Source organism: Hyalella azteca, unplaced genomic scaffold (genome assembly GCF_000764305.2).
Source record: "Hyalella azteca isolate HAZT.00-mixed unplaced genomic scaffold, Hazt_2.0.2 contig13120, whole genome shotgun sequence".
In the NCBI taxonomy this organism is placed as follows: Eukaryota; Metazoa; Arthropoda; class Malacostraca; order Amphipoda; family Hyalellidae; genus Hyalella; species Hyalella azteca.
Window position 1 is genome coordinate 6614 of NW_025943054.1, and position 23956 is coordinate 30569.

General features: G+C 40.6%; 1 protein-coding gene and 1 long non-coding RNA gene across 2 annotated transcripts; both read right to left on the reverse strand.

Annotated features, from left to right (window-relative positions):
- Positions 1–1875: 1875 nt before the first annotated feature.
- On the reverse strand, positions 1876–3991 carry LOC108670277. Its single transcript, XR_001930713.2, has 4 exons — positions 3655–3991; positions 2596–2731; positions 2360–2454; positions 1876–1956 (listed from the first exon to the last, which is right to left on the reverse strand). It is a non-coding gene; the product is annotated as an uncharacterized LOC108670277 (long non-coding RNA).
- Positions 3992–15189: 11198 nt separating this feature from the next.
- Positions 15190–16834, reverse strand: LOC108670276 (lysozyme c-1-like). Its single transcript, XM_018157738.2, has 4 exons — positions 16665–16834; positions 16438–16523; positions 15867–15930; positions 15190–15595 (listed from the first exon to the last, which is right to left on the reverse strand). The coding sequence occupies exons 1-4, from the start codon at positions 16798–16800 to the stop codon at positions 15447–15449; spliced, it is 435 nt and encodes a 144-aa protein (XP_018013227.1). The 5' UTR covers positions 16801–16834; the 3' UTR covers positions 15190–15446.
- Between the last annotated feature and the right edge of the window lie 7122 nt (positions 16835–23956).

Consider the following 23956-nt stretch of genomic DNA (forward strand, 5'->3'; position numbering starts at 1 on the left):
TAGGGTAACACGGTTTTGACTCGAGGAAGGCAGGGCCAAATCTGGGCTTCCAAGAATAAACTCCACCGCAGTTCTGGGCATAACTCTTAATGAGTTCCACTAACGGACTAACAACGGCATAGGTGGAGTTCTTGGATAGTTCCAGGTTTTGGCTGCGTTGGGCGGTTAACAGCCGTTCAAATCGCAACCTCGAGGTAGAGGCTTCTTCATCGAGATGATTCTCTTCGCCCTCGTCCAAATTGCTTATTGTTTGTCGAGGCTGTTCCTGCTCAGCGGTAAACTTGAGCAATTCGAAGTACCACAAAGTTGGAATGTACGTGTCATCTGATGACGCACCACTTCGCGTGCTCTCACGTATCTTTCGCAATTCTTTCCTAAATGAGGCTCGAATATTGTCCACTTTTTTCTTATCAAAGTTAAGGTCAGCATTCACTACTTTTTCCCGCGTAATTTCAACGAGATGTTCCCATGCTTTATCCCTTTTTGATTTGTTGGAATATTAGGAGCAACGGACCTTCCAAAGGCAAGGCAAATTGCGGTACTCATCTATGAACTTAGTTAAAAAGTCGGGGCTCATGAATAGCCTGGAGTCCGCCATCGCTGCATAGATCTTCCCACATTGACGTCTGCATAGCAACTGAACTCGAGCCGAGCGGCCCGAGCCGGGGAGCCCCACAGCAAGCAGTGGAAGCCCTGGCACGGCTCGCATGATTTTGCCCACCTCGGCTCGTTTGGCGCCGCATTTCCGGTCAGACGAGTTAGACTCACGAGTCGGACTCTATGGTGTATGGGGCCTAATTACTCACTGCGATGGAGCTTGCGGATGCGCGATGTACAATCCTGTCGGAGGTTACGGAATTCCACTGTAACAATGCTATCAAAACTAGCTATCCAATGGCGATTGCTGTTCTGGTCAAGTGCCAGTTGTTGCTCATCAACCTGTTATGCAGTAGACTCAGCGATTCGAATGTTGTACATACCCCAAAAAATAAACAATGCAAGCCTATAAGATAGTTCAAGGGGCTTGGAGAGCGTGCGTCCCAATTGATCCTGGCTAAATAATGCAGACACAGAACTTGCCGCCTTAAATATTGGATAGCTCAGTGGCCGCCATCAGAAGAGGCTTCCTGGCCAGACTTCGCCATGAGGGCCACAGTGCGCGGATACTTGCAGATTACCACGAAGCTTTAGGCGCTCTGCATCCCTGTCTGGTGCAGCTCTACCCCAACATCGAGTGATCGAGTCGCACTCATGACAGTTTTGAGTGGTGAACAATCATTGAAAATTTAATATTCATGACCGTCAAGCATTATGTGTGTTGCATCGAGTAATCGATTCGGACTCGTGGAAGTTTCGAGTGGTGAACAATCGTTGAAAATTTAATATTTATGACCGTCAAGCAATATGTATGTTGCATCGAGTGATCGAGTCGGACTCATGAGAGTTTCGAGTGGTGAACAATCGTTGAAAATTTAATATTTGTGACCGTCAAGCAATATATGTATGTTGAATATGTACGACTGTCATCGATGATTTTCTTCGATTACATTTCGGCGCTGAATATTTTAATAGAGGCATCTAGTAGAAGAAAGTTGCAATGAAAATGAAAACTATTGTATCCATCTTATAATTTCATAAATGCATTATTATTATCATTTTAATGTGGAATAGATTGTATGGAACGAATTGTTTGTTGTGTTTTCCTTAAAAATAACTAAGAAATTGTAGAACATTCGTTGGAAAAGTCTTGCGCAGTCATCAAGCCATAAATAATATAACTGGATTTAAGCTACGTAACCATAAAGCTACGATTTTCTTATTGGGACCATTCGTAATTTTTAATTCACTAACAGATAGCAACTAATGTATAATTATGCAAAAAAATTTCTCACTATCACAATCGATGTTGCAGTCGTTGGTGCCTGTGCCCGATTTACACCAATAGTAGTCGTTGATCTGCGCAGAGAAAGAAATTATGCTCCCTAACGAACATACAAGATTCTCAAAAAACTGTTTTCATCGAAACCGAACAATTGAAACTAGGATTCATCACTGAAATTAATTTAATCGTATTGTACGTCACTCCGCTCAAAATTTCCTCGCGACCTTTCCTTTAGTTCCGCTTGGACACTGGTACGGATTCACTGTTTTAATTCATTTAGACCGCAACTGAAGATGAACTAGAAAAGACTTCGTTGACTTGTGACTATGTCTGCTATTCAAAATTCGACCACGATTATTGCTTCAAATTGGTATCGTGTTTTCCAATCGCTAAACTATAATCAGATATATATTGCAATTCTTCCTTAACAGGCAAAAGGCGTATTAGGTGTCATAATGATACGATACTATGATTTACCTGAAACAAGCCATAATCTTTACTTTTATGACTATCCGTGTTTTGATGAAAAGCCGCGGTATCGAAGGAGCTCTCATGCTGAACCAAACACACCCCTGTTCAGAGAGGAAAGGTAGGGAATTAGTTTTATAAGTGGGATATTTCTAATTGCAAGGAAAAGCTACTGCCATACTCTGAATTTTGTGAAACTATCCTCAGTTTAATCATTGAAACGAAATACGCAGAGATTCACTCACAGTCGGCGAGGCTGTTCTGCGCAAAGCCGTAGACGCATTTCAGCTCCCTTGCAAGCGTGCACTTCGTGTATTTTTTGCCGTGGCATGAAGCGCTCAGGCTGATCACAGCCAAGAGAACGGCGGCGAGGGAATGCATCTGCATAATTATATATACATTAAATAAAGAAATCATTGTTCGCTCGATATCTTATAAATTACTGTTCATTATTTCAGTGTCATTAACGCAAGCGTTATTTCGTGACTTTTTACGGCGTCACACCTCACCAAACTAAATGAGTTTGCTGATTTATATAGAATTCTAGAGCCTCTACACCTTGAAAGAGATCGGGCTGGGAGGTGCTTCTGACTCGAAAGTTTTGAAAGCAACTATAAATCAAAATAGGGCCTCTCCTCAAATTTTTTATTCAAGTTGCTCGATTAAAGTATGGTTACCCTCATGCCATTTGTCACTTCAGCTATGTGGCATAATTTATTTTTATTTACGAACAATAATTTAATACACCTGTTAATTAACTTTTACCTCACAACTATTCAATTTGCATTGAACGTTATACAAATACTCATAGTTACAAGTTTAAAATATGGTACAGGCGCTCTGAAGCAACTGCTGAATTCCTGAAGTTGTACCTTGAATTAAGTCCAAATTAATTGTATCATGAACAAATGCTCGGGACTTCTTACGTCGGGGAAACATTTCAACCTGCATCAATTTCAGTGCGCAATAATTTATACTCAAAGATGTTCCGGTAAGTCGAGCAACTTCATGTGTATAAATGAATTACAAAAAATCTTATTGAAAAACTATAAACATCGATGATTTTAACAATCACAAATTTATTAGCGAGATGCCTAGTCCAACATTTCAATTAGCGCAATAAATCAGACATAAACATTAATAAATTAATTACATTTATTATTACAGACATACAAACATCGATGATTTTAACAATCACAAATTTATTAGCGAGATGCCTAGTCCAACATTTCAATTAGTGCAATAAATCAGACATAAACATTAATAAATTAATTACATTTATTATTACAGACATACAACCTTACCTGTAGATCAAAATTTGCCAAGTAAGATTGAAAATGAGTTGTCAAGGACTAAGTTAATAAATTCGCTATAAAGTTAATGAATAAATTCGGCTCCTGCAGGTATGAAATAGACTGGCAACGGCCGCGTCAAATCGGCGACTTTGGTGAAATGATCTGAGAAAAAGACAATATTTTGCTTAGGTACTTGGTATGTGTTTTGGGTATAATGATAGCTGTCATCTATTTACCAATCATTTAATACTTGAATCTAGATGATATTGTGATGAAATTTGCACCGATTTCCCAAGATAGAATCTTATAAGTTTTGGTAAATCTTCTCGCATCCGAGGAAAAATAATTGCTTGCGCTGGTTAAAAGAAAGTTTGTATTTCCACAGGACAAGTTTGAGTTTATCGTATAGTACCATAAACAAATACTGCTATGTTTATAGATGTATTAATTGACTTTATAGCCGTTCGAAATGTAAAGTTCTATGTTCACTCGGGGCTAGCCGTTTCTTTACTATTCTTTCATCCTGACTCAGCAACTTCTAGTCAGTTTGATTTTAAGTTGAGATTTCAATGAAATATGGATGATTTTCACAATTAATTTATTTAAAATTCGCTCCATACTACAAGGCACATGACACGATTTTCACAAACAAAAAATTCTCTTTGTTAGTAGTCTGGCGAGATCGCGTGTTTAAAATGATGTCCCCGCAAGCATTTCACACATATTATATGAGTTTAACTTGCACAAAGGTTTTCGATGACTATTTCTACGGATAGGTAAGACACATTCTATCTAAGACTTATCTAAGATAGAATGTGTCATTACAAAGGTACACAACTTAAACCTTCGACCGCCAGACTCCTACAATGAGAACTAACATCGCTGCGGTCGTGCAAGCTACTGGAGGCTTTTTTAAAGTGCCCAGCCTTTATATAGACGTGCTGCTTCAGCCCACAGAGCTCTTGTCCTCGTTACACATGAACACGTTCTTCGTCACGTTCGTCAGGACACACGTTCGTCATCACGTTCGTTTAGACACACCTGAGGCAAGGTCTAGGAGACACATTGGACTCAAATCTAATTTGCTTTGCTGGTAAACACATGAAAATTTATAACCACAAACTGCTTACCGACACGACCCCTCTTAGGAGAAGGTCGTCCTCGATCTTAGGTTACAAAATCAAGAAAATACTTTGTCATAAAACCTTCGTCTCAAACACATCTTTTACCTCAATTAAACTGAAACTTTAAATATTTTTAATAACAAATTTGGAAGAAATTCCTTCTCATAACAGTATGAGAAATATTGGACGAACTTTTGTAGGAATAACACATCCATATTCAGCGCAATTTTGAAGAAATTATAACCTGGAATCTGGAAAATAATCTTTAGGTATTTAACGCCACGTTCTACTGCGACATATAGCGTTAAAATTAAAATTTGAAAAATCAGCATATTCATCCGAAATTATTACAATTATTTTTTATGGTCAAGATTGTTTCCTTTCTCATCCCCACTCTCCCTTAGAGAAAATGATTCCTACAATTAGCTATGCAGGAGCATATGTTCAGTCTTAAAATGCCTTGCAAATTACGGACCAGGCAATAAGTCCAGCAGCTATCTCAATCAATCGTCAGTTATGGAAAGATCGGGTTCCAAAGGCCGGATCCCTTGTAAATCAACTTGATCAAGTCACGAAAAATTCAAGAATCGGCAACAGGTCATGGGCCTATTTCTTCAGTGCCGACACTTCTATTCTATTCTAGTTCTTTGTTATTTTGAAACTTTGTCCCTGCCACGAAGTACTTGAGTTTCGTAAACAGATGAAAATCTGAAGGAGCCTAGTCCGGACTGTAGGGTGGATGGTCGAAAATTTCCCACTTGAATTTTTTGAGAAGTTATTGTGTTATCTGAGCCGTATGCGGCCTGGCATTATCGTGCAGGAGAATGACGCCAGTAGACAACAGCTCGCCGTCGATTTTGAATTGCCCGCCGTAATTTTTTTAATGTTGCACAATATGCATTGGCATTGATTGTGTCTCCGGGAGTTTTGAAATCGATGAGCATGCTCCTTGCCGATCCCAGAAACACTGGCGGCGGAGGAACATGACTGGTATACAAAAACTCGTGACACGAAACGACAAATGCTTAAATTTGCCCGGAGATTATGTAGAGAAGTAGTGTAATACATGTTCTTTTCAATAAACATCCTAACATTTGTTAATATTTACTTCCTTTTGTTCAATTCCCAAACAGATACTACTTGCCGGATGCCCCTCGTATATATATCAGTAAGACTGCGACAATGATCAGTTGACGTTTTTCAATTAGTTATTTAAGGTCAAAGAATCTTTCCTGGCTGGACCCAACCTAAGTAAAATCGTAGAAAAATTGTAAACAAATATTTATTACACCTCTAACCCTAACTTTAACCCTAATCTAAAGAGGTTTTCGTTAATTCGTATGTCGCAGAATAGCGTTCAGCTTTTTTGTGTCGCACTATAAGCAAATAGGTAGATTCTGCGAGCAAATAGGTAGATTCTGCGACATGGGTACATTCCGTGACAGTAATTGTGCGACATTTTGTATAAGCTGTCGACTCAGCGTCTAACTAGGTCTGCTTGTAAACACATGAGGATTTGTATCCACAAAGTACGCTCGGACAGATATAAGTGGAACAAAAGGACTGGTGATATAAGTGGAGAAAAAGGACTGGGGATATAAGTGGAGCAAAAGGACTGGTGATATAAGTGGAGCAAAAGGACTGATGTGCTCAGTTGTGCCCTCGCAGAGCAACCTTCATATTATACGAGCTTCTGACGTGTTGGCCCAGGTGCAGCAAGCTCGCTCAGTCGTGTTGGTCCAGGTGCAGCAAGCTAACAAAATGACAGCAGTCGATCAGTCATGAGGTTTTATAAATAATGTTAATGAAAGGCGCATCTGATAAGATCATTTGAAGAGTTTTCTTAATGAGATGCTTTGTTCACAACGACGTCTTAAACACATTAAAGATGATAGCTGATTTCAAGTGAAGTTGGTTTGGTTGTGCAAGTAGGCAGATACGTTGAAGGTTGGCGTGTGGTCAGATATACGTCGGAAGTTGTACGTGTGGTCAGATACGTTAAAGTTTGGCGTGCGATCGGAAACATTGGAGGTTGGCGCTTGGTCAAATGCGTTGAAGGTTGGCGCGTGGTCAGATACTTTGAAGGTTGTGCGTGTATAGTCAGATACGTTGAAGGTTGGCGTGTGGTCAGATACGTTGAAGGTTGGCGTGTGGTCAGATACGTTGAAGATTGTCGTGTGGTCAGATACGTTGAAGGTTGGCGTGTGGTCAGACACGTTGAAGATTGTCGTGTGGTCAGATACGTTGAAGGTTGGCATGCGGACGGAAACGTTGAAGGTTGGCATGCGGTCAGACACGTTGAAGGTTGGCATGCAGTGGAATGTGCGGGTGCAATCAACAGTACAACAATATCAATATGACTAAATCCCAATGCATCAATTTACATTGCGGAGCTTTCTGGTGTCCTCTGTCCCTTGACCCTTATAGATGACCATTCCGGACATGATTTCACAATATTTATTGACTCCAAAAGATTAGTGCAAGCATCGACAACATGCAATAGAGGGAACGCAGCCGTGCACGTGACGACTGAAATAACCCAGCATTGCCCAATACCAGCATAATTTTCATACTTTACCCCCTTGATTTTCATACTTCACCCCATACTTGAAAGCCACAGGGTCTAAATCCCTTCATGGATGTAAAACAATGGTCGTAACCCACACGCTAAACCCAAAAATATTTCTATTCCATGCAGCCTAGCCCCTTCACCACTTTCGATAAAGAACGCGCTGCGCCACAGAGCTTTCAGTACACTGCTACTTCTCCAGCCTGTCCGTTCTTCTGGAGGCTAAACCCCCACGCTTACCCCCTGCTCCCCCTCCTTTCGGTACCAGCTTGCAGAAGAATTTTCACATTCTATCCCAGTTTCCCATTCTTTCTCATGTTTCAAACATATCTTACCTAACCTAACCCGTCGCCGAAAGGTGGAGAGAAGGGGGTAAGTGTGGAGGAAGAAGATGGAATACTCACGAGCTTCTTTGATTTCAACGCGCACTTGGCGCAATTGTATAGAAGTGGATCACATGTTGCTACATCGTAGTTTACATTTTTAAATTTCAGTTTGCAGTAAGAGCCCATAGAAAGTAAGCAGGATCTAATGATCATCTGTCGATGAATTCTAGAAACAATTTTTAATCTTTTAATCTCAATATGCTTAAAATATTACGAAAAACATTTACTTGCGAATATAATTTTTTGGCATGCGTTAACACAGCATTGCCCAATACCAGCATAATTTTCATACTTCACCCCGTGCGCAAGCATGCTGCAGAGCAAATTAGCCAACATGATTACTTGCTGAAAGCCGCAGGGACTAAATCCCTTCATGGATGTAAACCAGCGAGCCAATGAGCTGCAGGCCGCCAAAACAATGGTCGTAACCCACACGCTAAACCCTAAAATATTTCTATTCCATGCAGCCTAGCCCCTTCCCCACTTTCGATAAAGAACGCCGTGCGCCACAGTGCTATCAGTACACTGCTACCTCTGCAGCCTGTCCGTTCTTCTAAACTCTAAAGGCTATTCCCCTGCCTGTCCGTTCTTAATCTGGAGGCTAAACCTCCACGCTTACCCCCTGCTCCCCCTCCTTTCGGTACCAGCTTGCGGAAGAATTTTCACATTCTATCCCAGTTTCCCATTCTTTATCATGTTTCAAGCATATCCTACCTAACCTAACCCGTCGCGGAAAGGTTGAGAGAAGGGGTTAAGTGTGGATGAATGGAATACTCACGAGCTTCTTTGATTTCAACGCGCACTTGGCGCAATTGTATAGAAGTGGATCACGTGTTGCTACATCGTAGTTTAAATTTTATAATTTCAGTTTGCAGTAAGAGCCTATAGAAAAGTAAGCAGGTTTGAATGATCATCTGTCGATGAATTCTGGAAACAATTTTTATCATATAGTCTGGCTCAATATGCTTAAAATATTACGAAAAACATTTACTTGGAATATATATTTTTTGGCATGCGTTAACAAAAAAACAGATTAATCATATAGATGTAAGTTTCGACGAGGTGGTTTGCTTCACCTGCATCTAGATAAAAATGTTGGTTGCTGAGTTTAGACCCTCAGTCGATCAATTTGGTTTAGAATCATTTTAACAGCCAACTGGAACAAATTGATGCAAAATTACTCTATTTGTGCACTAATTGAAAAAACTTTGGATTTGTCCACATCCGTTTTGTACGGCAGACAACAACCTTCCATAGCGCTTTGTAGATCACCTACTTTCATTTGCGGCTGCATTTTGCAAGGGGATATATCTCTGTAAAAAAATACAAATTAAACTTTTTTTGCGTAAAAAATTAACAAAAGCCTTCTCCTTTAAAATTTATTCAACGTTTGAAAATTCCATGAAAAAAAAGACGATATGATACTTCAAAACAATGCCCTGAATACAGCACTTCACTTCCGAATTTTCTCGCTAGGATAACAGAAAACGTCGAATTCATTTTAACGTTGCCTGCATCAAAGCTCAGACGTTTAGGAGTGACGAAGTAATAAAAGAGAGTATATTAAATATTGTTCTGGAATGAGTTGTTTGCATTATATTAGAGAAGCAAAATAGTAGTCTATCACTCCAAGGCAAGGGTCACGCTCCATTAAAACCTTAAATTTCAATCGAATAGAAAACCATAAAACTCACGACGTATATGAAAATAATTATTATATTGACAGATCTTGTCAATATCAAATCGTCCATTTTGTTTGGAAGTAAAGCACTTACGCCGCGGACGAGGCTGCGGCGGCTACGGTGAGAAGCATCAGAGCTCGCGTCATCTTTTGGCTGTGGTCGTGGCAGCGGTGCGATGGCAGGTCGGAGCAGCGGTGCGATGGCAGGTCGGAGCAGCGGTGCGACGGCAGGTCGTGGCAGCGGTGCGATGGCAGGTCGGAGCAGCGGTGCGACGGCAGGTCGTAGCAGCGGAACGACGGCAGGTCGGAACAGCGGTGCGACGGCAGGTCAGAGCAGCGGTTCGGTGGCAGGTCGGAGCAGCGGTGCGGTGGCAGGTCGTGGCAGCGGTGCTATGGCAGGTCGGAGCAGCGGTGCGATGGCAGGTCGGAGCAGCGGTGCGATGGCAGGTCGGAGCAGCGGTGCGGTGGCAGGTCGTGGCAGCGGTGCGATGGCAGGTCGTGCGTAGGCAGGCAAACACTACCATTGGTCCTGATGCATTGTAGGTTTGTAGTGGCGTTGTTAAAGGCCATCCAGTTTTGGGACAAGTGTTAAGAAATGCATCAGTGGCTGTTATTAATGATCAACTGTGCATACATGCGTGCATAAGCATCATCAGTTTTGTTGCCTCTAAATATAGAAGCCAAAATTCTAGAAGACAGAATGCTCTCTATTGATTTGATTATGGAAACTTCAGTTCCTGCATGTGACTTAACTTTTTTCCGAATAGTTATTTTCTCTAAGCATAATATATTTTTAAATTCATTTATTCAATTAAAAAATTTAATATTGCTATAAATTTAGTATTCGGTGAATGATAATTGTCATGAACAATATTTATTATACTAAAAAGACCTCATAACGATCAATTATTTATAAATATAAATATTCTCATAATCAATTATTATCTCGTTTTTTTGTCTGGATGAATTTAATTCAGATGACATTTAATTAGACCACTAGAGAACTGTCGCAGACAGCTTTGGTCGAACAAATAGCTCATTGCTCCCTAGTACGCTGAACTGTAACCACTGAGACGCCTTTTAATTAGTTCAGCTACCATTCCACTATACTACACTGCCCCGGATAGGCAGTGATAGAATTTACTAGGTATTTGCGTTGTTAATAAAATACCTTTAGTCGTTCATAATAATTTAATATCCCGCTTCGGCTTATGAATTTCTCAAATAGCCCATTGGGGCGCTGGTACTACTCTCATCCGGACTTTTGGTGGTCGTGACGATGGGACCAATCCTTACTTTGGAGGTGATACTTTGGAGGTGATGGTATCGTTGATTTGTGAGTTAAGTCAATCACAAATATAAAAATCACCTAATCTATTGGTGCTATTGCAAACATGATGTAGGTTGGCAGAATTCAAATTTCGTCTCTGTACCAATGTATATATGCTGTCTAAATAGCCTGGTTCAAATATCTATAGGTATAGACTTTCGGGGAAATATTTTGCATATATGATATTCGAATATATTATAATATACATATTATATATTAAATATATATTTTATATATATTATCATTATCAGGATAATAAATTTATTATTGCAGAGAAGCAACCAAATTAATAAAGAAATAAGAAAACCCCATGCACGAAGAGTGAGGGCGAGAGCAGTCAGTTTTGTTCCGAGTCAGTTTGTTATTATAGGTCATTACTTGAATGACACACACAATGAACTGGGCAAACTGCCGAGTGGAGAATGCGCCAGGAGTTTTTAGAATCATGCACGTTATAAGCTGGCAACATTTCCGTCAAGCATGATCTATTTCACTGCTTAATTGAATTATTATTTTTGTGGTAGCTAATTTCTACGAGTATATTTTTAACAGCATGTGTAACATAACTAAAAACATGTTGCACGAGTTTGCTTGGAGAATGAGCACACATTTATCATGACTCACGTTCAAACGTTGCATGGTGTAGCTTTTGCATTTCTGGTAACCTCCTCTATTTCCGAAAGCGCACTAAACTGAAGAAAACTTTGAATTGTGTGGAAGCTCGCCTGTCTTCTGTCTTGTCTGCCAAACTTTTGCAAACTTCTTGTTGTAAACTCTCAGTTTTGTATACCATGCAAAAGTGACGATAAGTTTGAGTGTTTGGTCGTGGCTTAACAGTTAATACCCGGGATAGGCAGTGATAGAGGGGTGGCCAGGCGATTATAAACACTTCAGTCTGTTCTGCGCCTGCGCGTTTGTCTGTGTGGTTGTGCCGAAGCACGCATAGCAGCAGTCACCCCTGTTGACAGACCCACTTTCATTGTAATTTATTCGTCTCCCGTTCGCTCATACCATCATACCGTTACCCTCATCCGTCTCATCCAGTGTTACTCCCATCATTTCCAGTCTCTCCCTCTCATATGCATCACACTCCATCATCAGATGCTCCACAGTTTTCCTCTCCCCTCTGTCACACATAAAACATCTTAATCATGGCCCAGGGCAGGGTGGCCCAGTGGTTAAAGTTGAAGGGGCGTTTGTTGGGGCACGACCTGTGGAGCCGCTGGTTGCGCAATCAGGGGCGCTTCTGGTTGGCATACCAGCGGCGGACACCCCTGGCTTGCGGCTTGATGGACCGTGTAAGATTCCTCCGGCAGAGAGGACTCGTCATCTTCAGAGAAGTCCCCCCAATTCATCCATAGAGAGAGGGCCTTCCTCGTCGGAGAGGGAGTCCCTCCTCCCCAAACTTTATTACGCGGACAGTGCTGCGATTGAGAGAAGCATGCAGGCCGCGCCTACACTGCGGCGCCGCTCAAGGTCAACGGAAGAAAAGCTGCCAAAGGCGGAAATTATATCCCCAGAGCTTTCTTCCTTTTTTCTTTACTGATACGATTAAATTCGAGGAAGAAACAATCCAAAGATCAAATAGAGCTTTCAACATGTTAAAAGCAAACAGCCTAAAACTCCGAGCTCTAATTAGATTGTTTTCGTTCCTCAAACGAAAATTTTTAAGCAGATCCGGTGTTACAAATCAGTTTGACGTTATGAGGTGACGTCACAGAAGCCAAGGTGACGTCACAAAAGCCAAGGTGACGTCCCAGTTGGAATAACAAATGACATCCGCAAGGAGCAGCTGCAGTAGGGAAAAATTTGTATTAGTTCAACCATGAAAAAAATTAACCTCATTACAATGGTCCAAAAAAATTAATATACTGCAACTAGTCTTATTCAAACCCTCTACCGCCGTATGTCACTCTCCGTCTCCGGTATAATAAATTTCAACTTAAAGTATACGTAAACTATTAAGTGTAGCAACCTGAGGACGTTTGAACGCATCAGAGAATATTTCAAAGTTGTCGTACGTGGCGGCAACCATCAGTGCAAGTCATTTTGCGCTCACTAGAACGTATCCTTTTTAGGAAGTAAGCTTGTGACAATATTGCTCTGGTTACTCATGTCAGGCGGTAGAGGGTTAAGCAAAATAGGTGTTACAAGTCAGTTTTAATCACACGGTGACGTCACAACGACCAAGGTGACATCACGGCTGGAATAACAGATGACATCCGCAAGGCGAAGCTGCGCGTGGAGCAACCTTGTATTAGTTCAACCATGACTCATGGCCTCCTTTGCAACCACTCCGTCCCATCATGTCTTTAACAATCTGCAGTGAGGATTCACTAGTTGAAATTAATAACAGTTTTACACAGATCCACATTCTCCCTTTTGTCCGAGCGGAATGATTGTCAATATAGGGCCTTTGTTTTAGGAGGGCATAAGGGAAGCATTTTCACATGTAAAATATAGTTACTACTCTGTGTTCCAGCGGTTTTTAGTTCAATAACTGAGAAGGGTGGGGTGGGGTTTAACCACTGGCCAGGGTGGCCCAGTGGTTAAAGTTCAGAGTACCAAGATTGGCGCAGAGAGGCGCGGGTTCGATCCCAGCTCTGTGCGCCAGTTTCTGGTCAGAATCGGCAAGGAGGCCGGGCGGTTAAGCATAGCAGAATTTTAACAGTGAGTTGCGAGTTCGAGACCGCAAAATGCTGCGAATGTTCTGCGATGTTAAGAATCGGCGACAGGCCTACGGCCTAATAACGCTGAAACCGCTATATTATATTATTAGCCCCAAAGTAATTTGCTAAATCAAGAGTGTAATTATTATTTGACACTCTCTCTAGAAAATGTTTACTGAGTCGAAGATGATATTTTTCGCGTCACATATGAGAATAAATTATTGTCGATGTTCAATAATTTATGTTTTATCCGCGGGTCCGGATGTTAGCGAACGTCATTCTGATGAAATCACCTGTTCACCTGTTAGGTTGTCATTAATCAGTCGGTCACGTTGTCATTTAATTTGTCAATTTTACAGCGCAGCGATCTTGGCGCAACTATTTATGGCCTATATTTTTGTGTTGGATAATTTTAAAAATAGTAAATGTCCATCTATATTGCTACTTTGATTCAACATGCTGAAAAGAATCAGTTTTGTTTCTGTGTTATTTGCATTTATTTGCTTAATCATAAGCCACTGTGATGCATCTCGAAGAAAAGAAAGTGATATTAAACAGAAGGTTGGTCTCTTCACATTAAATTTCAAGTTTCAACTAATATTACTTTTAGAGATTTTAATTTCAACAACCTTTTATTTCTATCCATGAAATCTTAACTGGAAAATTGGGCAGAAACCACCCATGGCGGCGGCCATGGGCCATGGCCTGTGCCTGATGGCCCATGGCCCAATCACCCAATGCTCCAGGGTGCAGAAAGTGGACTGTGGAAGCCATGGTGCAGAAGGTGGAAGCAGGCTGCCACTCAAGCAGCATCGCCAATATAGGTATGGGTTTTTAAGCCCAAAGTGTTGCCGACCATTTTCAAGATGTGTCGCCAGGTAATTTTTAATGAAAAGCCATTTACGCTAACTTCGCTAAGTAAGGAAAAGTATTTACAAGCCACAAACTTATTTACAAGGTTACATACACATGTTACCCCAAATCATAGTGGCAAGGCAGAGAGTTTTTTTAGACTCTCCTTCAACTTCAAGTTCATTTTTGAGTCCTATAAGTAGACTAGTAAAGTATCCTGGATACCACTCATATCAGCCTTATCATGCATAAGTAATAGGTTTAAATCTTAGGTAAATGAGGAAATTAAAAATGATCTGATTCTAAAAAATCTCTGATTTGTCACTATGCCCCAAACCACTGTGCAGAGAGTGAACGAAGATTTAAAGACCTACGGCGACGCATTATCGGCAAAATTTCCGCCTTCAGAAGATCTTGCCGAAAAACCTAACACCAATGCTGTGACTACGGAGTACTCTTTACAGCAACACAGGTCCAACAGGTGCAGGTTATGCCCGTCACTTTCGAGGATAATCCCACGTAGCGAATTCTCATCATTACTTTATGCCCGGATCAAACCTTCCACCGAAATCTTCGTTACAGACGGCCGCGATTGTCATATTCCGCACAGCTGGAGAATATGCTCAACAAATTGCTGGAAAACTAAGTTTAAATCGTCGCTATTGATAACAAATCGTTTCTCTATGACTATATCGGTTTGAAAGCTATGAGGGAATGAAGCGTGAATGTGACTTTGAAAAATTCAAAATGGATAAGGTCTCAACCCATGCTTGATAGAATCGTTGTAATATAGAGCTTTCAAATTTAAAGCAATGCGGATGTGGGTGTAATGTACCGCAGAAAGGAAATCAAATTTAAATTAATATACTGTCTAATAAGAGATACTTACAACTTTTTTAATAATAAGGAATAACATGGACAATAAAAGGCATATTTTACCCTGGGTTTATTTTATGATGCAGAAACACATATGATATAGAGATTACAGAGCAATTCATAAATCAGTCAATATTGGGGCAAATAAATATAATCAAATAGCGTTAAAATGTCAAGTTAGCGCATTGAGCATGCGCTGTAGAGGCAGAATGCACACAATTATAAATGGAATAAATATGTTAAATAAATGGAACTAAATCATTAAATGCCGATCATCTCTCAGGAAGATCCATCAGTTTACGAAGCAGCGGCGCTCAGCAAGTGAGGCTGCAGCTACTGGTGTAGGAGGACAAGTTCTTGCCTTTACAGTTGTTCTTCCAGCCGTACCAGGCGTTGAAGCCGTGGCGCGCAAAAATCTTCTTGGCGCATTTGACGTCGTCCGCAATATTGTTGTCCTTCAGTTCTGAATTTCGAAAAAAAAAACACATTCTAAGCTAACGTAAATGAATTAAAAATCAGTTAGTTACAGTTTTGAATGTGGAAACCAATTAATTAAATTAAAATAAATATGGGCTTCCATGAGAAGTATTTGCACGAGAAAAATTTGTAGTTTATTTACTTTTGTGTTTCAGAAAATTTAACTGAAGCCACGATTCTCTTATTGGGCCCATTCGTAACTTTTAATTCACTATCAGATAGCAACTATTGACTAATTAAGCACAACAAATTCTCACTATCACAATTGATGTTGCAGTCGTTGGTGCCTGTGCCCGAATTACACCAATAGTAGTCGTTGATCTGCGCAGAGAAGTAAATTATGCTCCAACACGAATATACAAGATTCTCAATAAAAACTGTTTTCATCCGAACCGAACAATTAAAACTTGGATTGATCACTGACATTAATTTAATCGTATTGTAAGTCACTCTGCTCAAAATTTCCTCCCGACATTTCCTCTAGTTCCGCTTGGACACTTATAATATAATATAATAATATAGCAGTTTCAGCGTTTATTAGGCCGTAGGCCTGTCGCCGATTCTTAACATCGCAGAACATTCACAGCTTGTTGCGGTCTCGAACGCGCAACTCACTGCTTCAATTTTGCTTTGCTTAACCGCCCGGCCTCTTCACCGATTCTGACCAGAAACTGGCGCACAGAGTTGGGATCGAACCCGCGCCTCTCTGCGCCAGCCTTGGTACTCTGAACTGTAACCACTGGGCCACCCTGCCGATATATATTAGAATTCTTCCTTAACAAGCATAGCGCGCATTAGGTGCCATGATGACACGATAGTATGATTTACCTGGAACAAGCCATAGTCTTTACTGCCCTTGTTTTGTCCAACAGCCGCGGTATTGAAGGAGCTCTCGTGCTGTACCAGACACACCCCTGTTCAGAGAGGAAAGGTAGGGAATTAGTTTTATAAGTGGGATATTTCTAATTGCAAGGAAATGATACTATCATACTCTGAATTTTGTGAAACTGTCCTCAGTTTTTTAATGGAAACGAAATACGTAGAGATTTACTCACAGTCGGCGAGGCTGCTCTGCGCAAAGCCGTAGACGCATTTCAGCTCCTTGGCAAGTGCGCACTTCGTGTAAATTTTGCCGTGGCATGAAGCGCTCAGGCTGATCACAGCCAAGAGAACGGCGGCGAGGGAATGCATCTGCAAAAATATATACACCTTAAATGAAGAAATCACTGTTCGCTCAAGATCTTATAAATTACGGTTCATTATTTCAGTGTCATTAACTCAAGCATTATTTCGTGACTTATTGCGGCGCCACAGTCGCCACACCTCACCAAACTAAATGAATTTGCTCATTTATATAGAGCCTCTACACCTTGAAAGAGATCGGGCTGGGAGGTGCTTCTGACTCAAAAGTTTTGAAACCAATTATAAATAAAAATAGGGCCTCTCAAAATTTTTATTCTGGTTGCCTGATTAAGGTATGGTTACCCTCATGCCATTTGTCACTTCAGCTATGTGGCATAATTTATTTTTATTTACGAACAATAATTTAATATACCTGTTAATTAACTTTTACCTCACAACTATTCAATTTGCATTGAACGTTATACAAATACTCATAGTTACAAGTTAAAAATATGGTACAGGCGCTCTGAAGCAACTGCTGAATTCCTGAAGTTGTACCTTGAATTAAGTCCAAATTAATTGTATCATGAACAAATGCTCGGGACTTCTTACAACGTCGGGGAAACATTTCAACCTGCATCAATTTCAGTGCGCGATAATATATACTCAAAGATGTTCCGGTAAGTCGAGCAACTTCATGTGTATAAATGAATTACAAAAAATGTTATTGAAAAACTATAAACATCGATGATTTTAACAATTACAAATTTATTAGCGAGATGCCTAGTCCAACATTTCAATTAGTGCAATAAATCAGACATATACATTAATAAATTAATAGAGGAAAAATAATTGCTTGCGCTGGTCAAAAGAAAGTTTGTATTTCCACAGGACAAGTTTGAGTTTATCGTATAGTACCATAAACAAATTCTGCTATGTTTATAGATGTATTAATTGACTTCTATTTCTACGGATAGGTAAGACACATTCCATTCAAGACTTATCCAAGATAGAATGTGTCATTACAGACGTACACGACTTAAACCTTCGACCGCCACACTCCTACAATGAGAACTAACATCGCTGCGGTCGTGCAAGCTACTGGAGGCCTATTCAAGTGCCCAGCTCTTTTATAGACGTGCTGCTTCAGCCCACAGAGCTCTTGTCCTCGTTACACATGAACACGTTCTTCGTCACGTTCGCCAAGACACACGTTCGTCATCACGTTCGTTTAGACACACCTGAGGCAAGGTCTAGGAGAAATATTGGACTCAAATCTAATTTGCTTTGCTGGTAAACACATGAAAATTTATAACCAAAAGCTGTTTACCGACACGACCCCTCTTAGGAGAAGGTCGTCCTCGATCTTAGGATACAAAATCAAGAAAATACTTTGTTTTAGAACCCTCGTCTCAATCACATCTTTTACCTCGATTAAACTGCAACTTTAAATATTTTTAATAACAAATTTGGAAGAAATTTCTTCTCATAACCGCATGGGAAAAAATGAACGAACATTTGTAGGAATAATAAGTTCATATTCAGCGCAATTTTGAAGAAATTATAACTTGGAATCTGGAAAACAATCTTAGGGTATTTAACGCCACATTCTACTGCGCCCTTGCGTTAAAATTAAAATTTGAAAATCAACGTATTCATCCGAAATTATTACAATTATTTTTATGGTCAAGATTCTTTCCTTTCTCATCCCCACTCTCCCTTAGAGAAAATGATTCCGACAATTTGAATGGCAAAGCATGTACGCTAAACACCTCAGCTTTGGAGGAATGCTAGCAGAATACTGCCTGTTGCATGATATCTAAATATTCTTCGCATCGTAAATCTTATATTCAGAGAATAACTCAATGTTTTCTGATAAATTACTGGCTAATAAATCAAATGTAAAACGTTTTGAATATCCTGTTCACAGGTCGCCAATGATAGCAACATGTATTATCAAAGCAGTGAAATAATACGCTTAGTAATTGGTTTAACATCCCAACATCGGTGAAAATAATCAATGTTCCACAAATCAAATAAAGGTAATTCGCAATTTTCCTGGAAAATACAATAAATATTTTAAAAATAGTACTGCATAATTATTTAAACATCTATCAAGTTATTATAACATCACACATGTGCGATTCTTAACCTTAACAGTCGAGTTATCAAGTTCAGCTTTGTTCTTCACTGTTATCTCAATAACATTGGATAATATGATCACATTGCGTCAGAAATGTCTGTTTATCTTGACTTTGATGGCTAAATAGTGTAGCGCTAGTAAACATTTGGCCACTAAACTAACTAACTAACTGAAGCTCAGCTTTCTTGCGCAGTATGAAAGTTTCATAAGTGCAAACTGAGTGAACCACATTATTGCTCTCTGAACTCATTAATAAGATCGCTTGTCTCATTAAAGGAACTCATTGCCTCCATTCGTTGAGCGTACGGTGATTTCGGTTGGCTTAAGATTTCCGACCTTACATTTCTTGATCTGTAAGCAAAATATTGCTGATCAGCATCAAATTCTGCAAGAAAGTCTTTCTAAAAAGTTCGATGAAATAAGGTTGGATTTTACATTAATGAATTGTAAAACTATCAGTCATTATTAATCATAGGCAATATGCTATCAACTGAACAATACATGCCAGCAAATTCACTGAAAGAAATTTTGAACCCCAGCATTATATATAAATATTGGAAAGACTGCGACAATGATCAGTTGACGTTTTTCAATTACTTCTTTACGGTCAAAGAATCTTTTCTGGCTGGACACGACCTAAGAAAAATCGTAAAAAATTTGTTAAAAAAATATTTATTACACCTCTAACCCTAAATCTAACCCTAATCTAACGAGGTTTTCGTTAATTCGCAGCGTTCATCTTTTTTGTGCCGCACTATTAGCAAATAGGTAGATTCTGCGACATTGGTACATTCTGAGACAGTAATTGTGCGACATTTTGTATTAGCTGTCGACTCAGCATCTAACTATAGATCTGCTTGTAAACACATGTGGATTTGTATCCACAAACTACGCCCGGACAGACATAAGTGGAACAATAGGATTAGGGGATATAAGTGGAGCAAAAGGACTGGGGATATAGGTGGAGCAAAAGGACTGATGTGCTCAGTTGTGCCCTCGCAAAGCAACCTTCATATTATACGAGCTGCTGACGTGTTGGTCCAGGTGCAGGAAGCTAACTCAGGCGTGTTGGTCCAAGTGCAGCAAGCTAACAAAATGACAGCAGTCGATCAGTCATGAGGTTTTATAAATAATGTTAATGAAAGGCGCATCTGATAATATCATTTGAAGAGTTTTCTTAACGAGATGCTTTGTTCACAACGACGTCTCAAAAAACATTAAAGATGATAGCTGATTTCAAGTGAAGTTGGTTTGGTTGTGCAAGTAGGCAGATACGTTGAAGGTTGGCGTGTGGTCAGATATACGTCGGACATTGGAGGTTGGCGCGTGGTCAGATACTTTGAAGGTTGTGCGTGTATAGTCAGACACGTTGAAGATTGTCGTGTGGTCAGATACGTTGGAGGTTGGCATGCGGTTGGGAATGTTGAAGGTTGGCGTGTGGTCAGACACTTTATGGTTGCGACTTGTGAGTCTTGTCCAAGCATCAAAGCTTAGTTTTCTGTTGAGATGCTCTGAAGTTAAATACTCCCGGCCAGTTGCATTGGAGGCTACTCGTTTTTCTTGTTCAATTTATCATTTTTGTATATTAAAATACGATGAAATTTGTTGGGATCTCGGAATCGGCTGCCACCTAACCCTGCTTTGCCTTTAAATAACCATACTTGGAGACAGTTCGGATATGGATGCACCATGAACCAATATGCCAGAAAAACACCATACTAGCTTTACTATACTCACTCCTCAACGCTGCCATCAGGATACGCAATTGAGCATTCAGAACACCACCAACCTCCATGCAGAAAGCGGACTAAGTCCATTTTCAAGCGAACCCATTTCCCTAAACACCCCATAATTTGAAGACTACGGAGTACTTTTTACAGCAGCACAGGTCCAACAAATGCAGGTTATGCCCTCACTTTCGAGGATAATCCCAAGTAGCGAATTCTCATCAGTACCTTATGCCCGGATCAAAACCTTCCACTGAAGTCTTCGTTACAGACGGCCGCGATGAAAAAACTTTTACACGGACGGCACAAATTCGAATGGTGCAGTGGAATGTGCGGCTGCAATCAACAGAACAACAATATCAATATGACTAAATCCCAATGCATCAATTTACATTGCGGAGCTTTGTGGTGTCCTCTGTCCCCTGACCCTTATAGATGACCATTCCGGACATTATTTCACAATATTTATTGACTCCAAAAGTTTAGTGCAAGCACCGAGAACATGCAGTAGAGGGAAAGCAGCCGTGCACGGGACGACTGAAATAGCCCAGCATTGCCCAATACCAGCATAATTTTCATACTTCACCCCGTGCGCAAGCATGCTGCAGAGCAAATTAGTCAACATGATTACTTGCTGAAAGCCACAGGGACCAAACCTCTTCATGGATGTAAACCAGAAGTCGCTCGTCGAAGGACGATAGATTTTTGGAACAGAACTATGCTTTCTGAAACCTAACCCCAATGTTGTGAGCTAAAAGTGACCATCTGGTGGTGCAAGGCAGGATGCACGCAGTTCCACCGGCGCCCTGGGCTGGTTGGTCACAGTCCGTTATCGGCAAGTTACAGTTCGAGCCAAAACCAGGGTATGAAGTGATGATTCGATGCAACGTTCAGTGGTGATTAACTATTACTCTACGGGCTATTCGCGTCAGGATGTGGTGGCGTAAAGCTCTTAATATTTAAATCAAGATGATGTCATGGGCTGGTTACCGACAGATGGCTTAATCCGCGGCTGATTGGTGGTCATCCGGAAATATGCTAGGCGTTCCTTTCAAAGCTGGTTGGTGCACAAATTTGGTGGTGCAAGGCTGCGTACCCGAAGAGAGTACACGATAACCTCGAGGAGTGGTCCCAACTCTCCGCCAATTGTCTCTCAGCGGACGACGGAGTTGTTGATAGCTTCTTGCACGATGAAGTGATCCAGAAATTGAGATAGCAAGCGATAGTGTATTTTCTTTATTGCCGTGATATTTATATATCAATGATGTACAAGTCGATTTTTCTGTCTCATTTTATAATTGTGAAGAATTACTATTTATTCACATTAATATAAGAACAACTATTAAAACTTTTTAGCACGTATCCTGTGAGTGATCAAAACTAGATGAACATTGAAGCCTCCGGCGGAATAGCAATTTTTAAGGAAATAATTTCTGTTAAATTAGAACTACTGGTGCACGTGATAAAATCGTGTAAATTGATTAATTATCTGACACAAGTGCGAGCCTCTGACCTCAGGACCGATGCTGCCGAAATTATCTGATCAAGCACACTTGCACATTCCAGTGAAGCACACTTGCACATTCCTCACGCTCTTTTCCAACTGGAAATAATGAAAGCGATGGAACTAGTGTTTTGTCTCAACTAAACTTTGTACAAATATAGTCCTCTAAAAATCGAATGTGTCTTCTACTCGCCACGTAATACTTTTTGTAGACAACTTAGAATGCATGGTTATAGATAAAGTTTTTATTTGTTTTAAATAGTTGTACTGTTACAAAAATTGAAATACACAAATTCGGTGTAATTATTTAGCTAGGAATTTCGATAGATTTGAAACAACTGTGTATAGTATCCATCGTTATGTTTGATTAAAAAGTATGACATTTGTGTCATAATTTTCTTTGAGTTGCGTTTCTCCATGTGCATTCGGCTCATCGCTGAGAATCTTTAGGATTTTAAAATGAAGCAATATACGAGGGTTGGCTGCAGAAAAGACGATTTATTATCTATTGTACGCATTATTATACACATGGAGAGACTGAACTCCCAGAAAGTTTTGAACGCAAATGGCATACTTTATTATCGAACAGTTTTTAATTAGGTTCTCTACTCTAACTATGATCATTTCAGTATACGTTTTCAGTAACGATGTTGAACACGAAAAAAGTTGTAGCATGAAGAGTTTCTAAACTTATGCGTCTTCAGAATTTGAAACAAGAACCAACACCAGAGGCCACAGCTATAAACTAAAAAAACTGCGCTGCAACTTCTCCATGCGACAAAATTTCTTCTCGCTTCGAAACACCGACATGTGGAACAGCCTCCCCGATGACATCGTTGGCGCTCCAAGTGTGAACGCGTTCAAGAACAGACTAGATAAAGCTATGGAAAAATATATGTTCAGATTTGAAATGCCTAGCACCATATCGAACCCGGTGGAAGTCGAGTAGCTATTTCAAACTATCGTCAGTCGTGAAAAGATCCGGTCAAATGACACGATTTTAGATCTTCTGTGAACNCCATCTGTAAACAGCTTCAAGAGCAGGTTTGACAGTTTCTGGAGGGACAACCCGGCCCTGTACAGCCCTTCATGCTACGAGTGATGAGGCTTCGATCATCTTGGAACAGACACTGCGACGGGCGCGGTGCTGATAAAAATTGTTGTCGACCGATGAACAGGACCGTCAGGGACCTTAAATCGTATTGTCAAAGTCAAAGTCAAAGTCATAAGTGGAGCAAATGGACTGGGGATATAAGTGAAGCAAAAGGACTGGGGATATAAGTGGAGCTAAAGGACCGGTGATATAAGTGGAGCAGAAGAACTGGTGATATAAGTGGAGCAAAAGGACTGGGGATATAAGTGGAGCAAAAGGACGGGATATAAATGGAGCAAAAGGACTGGGGATATAAGTGGAGCAAAATGACTGATGTGCTCAGTTGTGCCCTCGCAGAGCAACCTTCATATTATTCGAGCTTCTGACGTGTTGGTCCAAGTGCTGCAAGCTAACTCAAGCGTGTTGGTAAGTGCAGCAAGCTAACTCAGACGTGTTGGTCCAAGTGCAGCAAGCTAACTCAAGCGTGTTGGTAGGTGCAGCAAGCTAACTCAGACTTGTTGGTCCAAGTGCAGCAAGCTAGCTCAAGCGTGTTGGTAGGTGCAGGAAGCTAACTCAGACTTGTTGGTCCAAGTGCTGCAAGCTAACTCAGGCGTGTTGGTCCAGGTGCAGCAAGCTAACTCAGGCGTGTTGGTCCAGGTGCAGCAAGCTAACTCAAGCGTGTTGGTCCAGGTGCAGCAAGCTAACTCAGGCGTGTTGGTCCAGGTGCAGCAAGCTAACTCAGGCGTGTTGGTCCAGGT